Source organism: Monodon monoceros, unplaced genomic scaffold (genome assembly GCF_005190385.1).
Source record: "Monodon monoceros isolate NGI ecotype Baffin Bay Population unplaced genomic scaffold, NGI_Narwhal_1 Super_Scaffold_10, whole genome shotgun sequence".
NCBI classification, from domain to species: Eukaryota; Metazoa; Chordata; class Mammalia; order Artiodactyla; family Monodontidae; genus Monodon; species Monodon monoceros.
The window spans coordinates 48,694,489-48,703,286 of NW_021703766.1; the positions used below are offsets into that span (position 1 = coordinate 48,694,489).

Below are 8,798 nucleotides of genomic sequence, written 5' to 3' on the forward strand. Positions count from 1 at the left end.
ACACACACACACACACACACACACACACACACACACACACACACACATTGATTAGGTATTTACGTGGGCCCAGCCCTGAGCAGGCCCTGAGGACACAGCAGTGGCCAAGGCAGACCCAGTCCCTGCCCTCATGGAGCTCGAAGCTTCCCGAGTCCTGCCCATTCCTTCTCCTAAATCCGTCTCCTACCTCTTCATGGCCCCTGCCCCAGTCCAAGCCCCCTCCTGCTTCCCTGCTGCAGCCTCCTCCCTGATCTCCAGCCTCTAGTTCCCCAGTCTACCTTGGAGGACCTTGTTAAGGCTCAGACCTGCCCCTCCCCCTTCTCTTAACCCTCCATGGCTCCCCAGTGCCCTCGAGATGAAATTCAGGCCCCCCCGCTTGCCTGCTGTACACCTCATGAGCACTACCCCACCTTCTCCTCCTCCTTACCTCAGGCTCCTCTGGGTTCCAGCACCTGTTTATACGTGGAGGCCTGTTCTCCATGTTCCATTCACACTTCGGGACCCAGCCCCTGTGTTGCCTCTTCCCAGATGCCCAGGCTGAGTCAGGTGCACCCCCCTTGAAACTCCCACTCTGGGTCATCACTGTCTGGGAATGGGTCTGTGTCCCCCACTGGGCTGTGAGCCCCAAGAGGGCAGGGGCGGGGCTCTCTGTGTCCCCAGCTCCCAGGGCAGGCACTCTGGGAATGAGTGGGTGCTAAACAGGAAACAAAGGAAGGAGACAAGGACTTCATAACTTGTGGGACAGGAGGAATGATAAGTCAAAACGGAGAGCTCAGCAAGGAGCAGGCCGCTCAGGGCCTTAAAAACCGTTAAGGAAGGGTTTGGACTTTCCCCTGAGGGCACTGGGAGCCACAGAAGGGCGCTTTTGAAAATGATGAAAGATTCCAAATGTTCAGAAAAGTATAGAAAATAAATTTAATAAACACCCCTGTGCTTACGATCCTAGTAGCTGCATCTAATGCAAGCATTTGCTCTTTTGGGTTCATTTTTTTTTTCTTTTAAGAGTCAAGCATTGCAGGAATTCCCTGGCGGTCCAGTAGTTAGGACTCTGCACTTTCACTGCCAAGGGTGCGGGTTCAATCCCTGGTCTGGGAACTAAGAGTCAAGCATTGCAAATGCACTGAAGCCCCCCAACCCCCCCCCGATCCTGCCCACTCTAGCCCTCTCCCAAGGAAAGCCGTCCAAGCAGACTTTGACCCTGTGCCTGCCTACCCAGACTGGTATCCAGAAATAATGTATTGTTTTCCGTGGTTTCGAACTCTCCATAAATACTGTCATACTACAAGTATCCCCTGCCTCTTGCTTTTTTTTTTTTTTTTTTTTTTTTTTTTTGTTCCCGGGGCCCTCCCTTCTGTGGCCTCTCCCGTTGCGGGGCACAGGCTCCGGACGCACAGGCTCAACGGCCATGCCTCACGGGCCCAGCCGCTCCGCGGCATGTGGGATCTTCCCGGACCGGGGCACGAACCCGTGTCCCCTGCATCGGCAGGCGGGCTCTCAGCCACTGCGCCACCAGGGAAGCCCCTGCCTCTTGCTTTTTTCCCTCACAGTTTACATGTGAGGTTTTCCATGCTTGTCTCTGTGGCGCTAGTCAAGTGCTGTACACTATTCCACCGTATGACTGTGACCGACCTGTGTTAAGGGTGTTCTCACATCCTCCCATGGCTGGACACATAGGTTGTTTTGAACCGGGACAGGTTCTGAACAGGTTAGGGACAGGGTCAAGATGGGGCAGTGGGTGTAGGAGTGCACGGGGGGCCTGGGAGGAAGGCTGCTGCTGCAGGGGCCCTGAGTTGGCTGAGCCATGTGCAAGAGCATCTCCTTTCCTGGTGGGGACGCCCCTTCTTTCCTCCCTGACCTCACCCTCTACACCTTAGCCATTGTTTCTCAAGCCTCCTGTTTCTAGAAACACTGTCCCAGCCTCTCTCCAGTCTCCATGGTCCCCGATCCCCCAGGGAGGCAGTCACCATGGCAACCCTTGCCTGGAACCCCCATGGCTGTGGGCAATCGATACCAGCCCCCCTCCCCATACACACACTATTCACACACTGATTTCTCCGTCTTTCATCTTCCAAACTGGCCTCCACATGCCTAATCCCCAGAATGGCTCCATCATCCCCCCCAAAAATAATCCACCTCCCCCTCAAAACAAGGGCCTCCAATTTCCCTCCAGTTGAAGTCAACATTACCCAAACTGGATTTTTTTCACCCATGCTAGATTTGCCATTCCCACGCTGGCTCCCATATCCACCCCTCAACTGGATCCCCCTCAAACCATTTCCAACATCCTCAGACCTGGCTGCAACATTTTCCCAAAACTGGCCCCGACGTCTTTCCCCTTCCTGGCTCCAACACCCACCTCTGCAAACTGACATCCTGCCCCCTCCAGCCCCCTCGTCTGCCTCCCAGTGCCCGGCCCCTGACTCACTTCCGAGGCATCCCTCAAGCCCCCAGCCTCCCAGCTGCTGCAGGATGTCTTGGCCACCAGAGCTTCCCTCTCTGGGCTCCTCCTTCTCTTCCTCACTGCCAGCCTTTCCCCAAAGTCCCAAACCCTCTGCCGGCCAGCCGACCTGTTTGCAGAAGTCATCACCTCCAGGCCTGTGTCTGTATCGGGGAACTGCCCTTACAAATTGTGTCCAGTACAGCCGCAATCCAGACCTTGCCCCCAAACAATTCTGTCACCAGCCCAGCCTGTTTCAGGCTCATCTACATCTTCATTCCCAACCTCATCCCATCTGCATCCCAACCCTTGTTCCGGCTCCATCTCCAAGACCCCACCTCATCCCTCTCTGGCCTCAGCCTTCCCACCTGAACTCAGAGCTTCCGACCCAATGACATCTTGTCTCTCCTCTCCCTTGGCGGTTCCAAGCTCTCCGTGACTCCCTGGCAACCTAGATCGTCAGAGTCCCCAAAGTATTCCCTGCACCCTCCCCTGCTCCCCCATCTCCTCCCGCCACCCTCTTGCTGGTTGGCACCCTCTCGAGGTCAGGTCCTAGAGTTTCTCTTTGCCCCCAGCTTCTCCTGGCTTCAGGGCACACGTTCTCCCAAATTCTGGTCCAGCCCCCAATTCAGAGCGCCCCAGGGGCGTGTGAATCCTGCCCCCTCCTCCCACAGACTCACCTCCTTGTCAGTGCGCGCTGCTGTCCTGTCCTGAGACTACTTTAGCCAGGACTGCTGAGAGCTTGGATCTGAGGAGGGGGGGGTTAGAGGAGGTCAATTTCCTGTCAGGAAACCCCTCCCTCTCTGGGGCCAGGGGCGGGAAGGACTTGTTATCTGTCTGCCCTATTCGGCCAGGCTGTGGTTGGGCTGGGAAGAAGGACAAGGCCGCAGTCAGGTTCCCACCCTCAGCCCCCAACCCCAGGCCGGAACTGGCACCACCCCCCCACCCCCCGCCTGCTCTTCACACCTCCCAAGGTGACAACACCATCCTGGGTACCCCCGGAGACACCCCATGCTGGATGTGAGCCCGAAGCTCTCTCTTGTGTTCCCTGCTCTGGGGTAAAGACATGAAGGAAGGTTCTGCTGGGCCCAAGGGCTGGGATTGGAGCCCTAAGGGGGTGACCCTGGGCATGACTTTGGAATTGTGGTTCTCTCTGCCTAAAAGCCCCCGTCGCCAGGTTTCCATACGACCCCCCCCCCCCCCCCCCCCGTTATCATCCAGGTCTCAGCTCCAGAGTCCTTTCCTCAAAGGAGACATTCCCTGACCAGCAAAAGTACTTCTGCCAGCCCTGTACTCCCTCTCCCCAGGGGACATTGCTCTGATTTGCGTGTTCCTTTATAGCACCTTCTACAATCTGAAATGATCAAATTCCTCTGTCTCCCTGGTAGATTTTCTAACTGTCCCAATCGAATATAAATTCAAAGCAGATTTTGCTTACCTTGTTCATCTGCTATCCCTAGATACGTGCCTGGCACATAGTAGGTGCTCAGTAAAGACCTGTGAACTGATTGCACCAATGGGGATAGATCAGAGCTAAGGATTGGAAGTTGGGGATAGAGATGGCAGGTCTGTTGGGACTGGGAATGGGTTGCAGGTTGGATGGGGTGAGATGCAGGATTAGGGTGACTTTTAAGGCTGGGTTTTAGGTTTAGGTGGCCCTTTGGGGGCTCAGGCATAGCATCCCAGGTGTTTGGCCTGAGAGAATGATCACTTGCCTCAGCAAAACTGGGGTTGGGATGAGGTAGGGTTAACATTGGGGTCAGGGGCTGGGCTCAGGGATCACTGCTTTCCCCCAGCCCCAGCGAGGGCTCTGTAGACATTAGGTTGGGATAAGTGGATCAGGGGTTAAGATTCCAAGGTCTGAAGGCTTCAGTTCAAGGATTGGATTTGCCAAACAATGGGCCCTGGGAAAGGGGGTGGTTTGCTGGCCTAGAGGGGAGGGGGAGAAACAGTTTATGTCCTCCCCAAATCAGTGTGGACCTGTGGTAATCGGAAGGCAGCCCGAGCTGGAACCAAAGTGGCCTTTTATGGGCCGTGGCCACTGTTGGATCTCTCCCTCTTTTTTTAACTTAATTTTTTTAGTGAGATAGAATTCACATGCCATAGAATTCACCCCGTTAAAGTGTGTAAGTCAGTGGTTTTTAGTACATTCACAAGGTTGTGACAACCATCACCAGTATCTAATTCCAGAACACTGTCACCAAAAAGAAATCCTTGTAACCCATTAGCAGTCCTTGGCAGCCCTGAATCTACTTTCTGTCACTAAGGATTTCCCTATAAACGGAATCATACAATAAGTGGTCTTTTGTATGCTTCTTTTGTTAAGCATAATTTTTTAAGGCTCATCCATGTCATAGCCTCCCCTCTTTAAGCCTCAGTCTCCCTATCTGGGAAATAGGGTGGGGATGATACTGGGAACTGGGGAGCCAGTGTGCATCCCGCAGTGTGGTGGGCAAACGTGTATAGGAAGGTGATCTTCTGCCCTCGTGTGGTGTGTCGGAGAACCGCAGCTCTCAGCGCTAGAGCTGGGATGGGATTGGGCTGATTCAGCCCCCTATCCCCAAGACCCCACCCCTCATCCCGCAGAACCCTTGAGATCCCAGAGCTTCTAGAACAATATCCTGAACTCCTCCCTCTCTGCCTTCCACCCTCCCTGAGACTCCTCAGGCTCCATTTGCTGAATAATAACATCACCCATTTAAGAAATTCTAATCTGTTCCCACGTGAAGCACTTTACTTACATAGTCTCATTAATTTGTTGCAGACAGACTTTGCTGCTATTACCATCCAGGGATAGGGGACCGTAGTGGTTAAGAGCCCAAGTTCTGGACTTTGGCGAAACTTGTGTTCAAATCTCAGCCCTGCTGCTCACCAGCTGTGTGACCTTCAGCATGCTGTTTTCCCTCTGTAAGTGGGGGTGATAAGGATGGTCCAATCTCATGGTGTGGCAGAAAGGATAAAGTGCTCAGAGCCTGGACAGAGGAAGCCTCTTGAGTCGATGTAGCTGATAGTATCAATCAGTGATATACTGGTAAATGTGTACCAACCAGCTGTCTGGGGAATGAGGGTGGAAAGCCTTGCTTTGTAGCACTTGCCAATTTCCATGGTGTAAATATTCCACCATGGCTAATTTCAAGCTACCAGGGTGACATCACTGAAAGCGTTTCGGGAGGAAGAGATGTGCAGTCACCCCTTACATAGCAGTTTCACTATGTGAATACAATAGATGTAAATAACCTCAGGATCACACATAGGAGTAAAATGTAAAATGATGAGTATTTATTATCTTTGTTTTAAATATAATTTATTTAATTGTATGTTTGCATAATTTAATTTTTAATAATGGCTGTTTAAAAACCAGTTCCAAAATCTCTGAGACTTCAAAACTCAGCTTGCTTGAGCTGGCTCCAGCACACTGCTGTTATTGTCACACCCATTTTTTAGAAAGGGAAACAGGCTCAGGAAGATGTTCAAACAGACAGGGGCAGGGCATAGGTCCCATGCAAGGGCTGTGTGATTCCCAGGCCAGGACAATGCCCCTCTTTCTTTCATCCCACCCTGATCTAGAGGGAGTGCGTGGTTCCCAGGGCACTGTGTGATGTCAGCAACGCCCTTGACCTCTCTGGTCTCAGTTTGCCCATCAGGAGAATACCTGCACTGAGTTCCTTTGCACCTACTTCAGCCCCACTACGAAAGCAACATGCACATCCTCCCCCTCACTTTATAGACTGTGAAACTGAGGCCCAGAAAGAGCAAGTGCCTGCCCTGAGTCACAGAGCTGGACAGAGTGAGACCTGGGACCCCAGCTGGGGGTGCAGAAGAGAGAAGACTGCAACCTACAACCTTGGGGTCTGGAGTTTTCTGGGAGGTGGGAGGCAGCATTGCTAGAGAGGTAGGTGACCCTTCCTCAGTGGCTCCGCCCATACACCATCCCCCCAGCATCCTTAGCCCTCGGTCCCCAGAGCTTCCTGGACTGGGGAGAGGGGGGCTGGGAGGGAGAATGTGGACAGCGCTGCCTGCGTGGTTCTTGCCTCTGAGGGCTTCTCTGTCAGTCCTGTCTCCATTCTCTTCACGGGTCTCTGCATCTCTGTCTCTCCCTCTGTCTCCGTACGTGGGTTTGTTAGTCCCTGTCGCTCTCTGTGTCTCTGTTTCTCTCACTCTGTCTCTTTGTATGTGTCTCTCTTTCCCTACGTTTCTCCCTCTTTCTGCCTTTCTCTGTCTTTTGGTCTCTCCGTCCTTTGGCTGTCTTTTCACCTCTTTGTGTCTCTGTGTCTCTCCCCACCTCTGTCTATCTCTGTGTCTCTTTGTCTCTCTCTTTTTGAGCTTCTCTATCTCTGCGTCTCTCAGTATCTTTCTCTGCGTCGCTGGCGCTGTGCCTTGGCGTTTCTCTCTCTTCTCTTCCGGTGAGTCTCTACTCTCTGGTGAGAACACGCTCCCCCTCAACGCGCCCAGACCTGCCTCTGCCCTCAGAGCTCCCAGCCGGCCCCGGCCTGCGCCTTTAAGTGCCGGCAGCAGGGGGCGGGGTCTTGGCGGCCCCGCCCTGCCCGCCCCTCCCCCTGACGTCCCTTCCTCCCCGGCCCCTCCACCGCCTCCCTCCGCCGCCGCCCGGGCCGGCTCCGCGCCCCCTCCCCGGCCCCCGCCCGCCCGCCTGCCCGCCGCCCCCATGGCGCCCCGGGCCCCCGCTGTGCGGGGCCACTAGGACCCTCGGCATCCCCTTCCCTGCCCCGCCCTGCCCCCTCTCCCACGGCACGAACCCGGGTGTCCACGGCGCCCAGCTTTTGAGCTCGCGTCCCCAGGCCGGCGGGGGGGGAGGGGAAGAGAGGGGACCCCGGGACCCCCGCCCCCCCCCACCGACCCGGCCGCCCAGTCCCCCGAGACCCGGAGAAAATGTCTTCGCGGACGGCTCTGGCCCCGGGCAACGATCGGAACTCGGACACGGTGAGTGGGGCCCGGCCCCTTGGGGAGCCCCGGCTGGGTCCGGCCGCCGGACCCCTCGCCCTGCTGTGTCCCTCGCCGCGCGAGCCCCTACCCTCATTTCCCCGGCCCGGCCTGGCTCGCCACCCACCGACCCCCGCCCGGACTTCCAGGCCTCTCGACCCTCCCCCACTCCTCAGCCCAGCCCGACCCCTGGGGGCGCCCCTCTCGCGGGACCCCTGTCTTGTCCTTCTGCAGACCGTTTCCGCTCGGGTCTCTTCCCTCCAGGAAGCCCCCTCCCCTGCCTTGCAGGAGCCCCTCCCTTCCCCAGCGGGTTCTTAAGCCCCTTCCCCTCCAGGCCTCCCGCATCCGACAACTGGCCCCCTCCCGGATTTGCCGGGCTCTTGACCCTAAGGCCCAGCCCGGCCCTCTCCCAGGAAGGCCTGGCCCAGTCCTGCCTCTGCCTCTGGCCTTCCCCGTCTGGATCTGGGTGCCGGGCTCCCCAGGATCCCCCGTCCTCTCATTCCCAGCTTTCTGGCCCTCCGGGATCCTCCCGGCTCCTGTGGGCACCCCCTCACAGGAAGCCGGTTCCACCTTTCCTGGGCCGAGGGCCCTTTCTACCTTGTTCAAGGTCTCTCCACTTCCAGGCCTGGTCCCCATCTTCCAAGCAGCCCTGTCCCTGGATTCCCAGCATCTCCAGTCCCCCCAGATCCCTCCAGACCCTCTCTGGTCTCTTCCTCTCCCAGGAAGCCTTGGCCTCCAACTTCCAGGCCCCCAGCTCAGTCTCGGATTTCTAGGCCCTGAACCAGTCTGACTCCAGGCCTCATCCTCCCTGTATCAACTTCTCCACTCCAGGCAAGCCCCCTCCCCAATCCCCCAACCCCTTGACCCCACTCCTAGGCCAGGCCCCTCCTCACAGGATACCTCATCCCTTAGATCTCCAGGCCCCCATCCCTTCCGCTGCCCCAGGGCCTCCCCCTTCCTTGCCAGGGGTCTGGCCTCCCAGAGAAACCCCCTCCTCAGCTTCAGAGTCCTTCCTCAGCTCACAAGGCCTGGCCCCAGATCCTTCTTCCAGAAAACTCCTGGATTTGAAGCCTCTGGTCTTGCCCTGGCTCTAAGCCCTCTTCTCTTGGGGTCTGTCCGCTGGGAGCTTTCTCCCCAAGTTCCTCGGCCTCTTGACCCCCACAAGGCTCAGCCTTTACTCCTTGGATCTGCCCCTTGCCCGGGAAGCCCCTTCCTCAGGATTTCAGGCCCCTGGACTTCTCTCTGGTTCCGAGTGCTCCTAGAAACCCCTTTCTTAGACTTCTAGGAGTTTCTTCAAGACCCAGGCCCCTCGCTCAGGTATCCTTGTCTCCTGACTTCCATTGTCCCATGGCTTGGACCCTTCCCACTATTCCCAGACCCCCCTGTCCCTACACCACAGCCAGGAACAATCCCAGAGAGACGA

At 56.4% G+C, this 8,798-nt stretch overlaps 1 protein-coding gene across 2 annotated transcripts in view; it reads left to right on the forward strand.

Moving 5' to 3' along the window:
* The first annotated feature begins 7,002 nt into the window (after nt 1-7,002).
* MARK4 (microtubule affinity regulating kinase 4) overlaps nt 7,003-8,798 on the forward strand; it is a 30,343-nt gene continuing 28,547 nt past the window's right edge. Inside the window, exon 1 of one of the 2 annotated variants that reach the window (XM_029243574.1) lies at nt 7,003-7,375. In XM_029243574.1, the coding sequence (XP_029099407.1) occupies nt 7,325-7,375 (51 nt within the window). In that variant the 5' untranslated portion in view covers nt 7,003-7,324. The remainder of the gene's footprint in view (nt 7,376-8,798) is intronic. The other variant, XM_029243594.1, reaches the window with a different exon arrangement.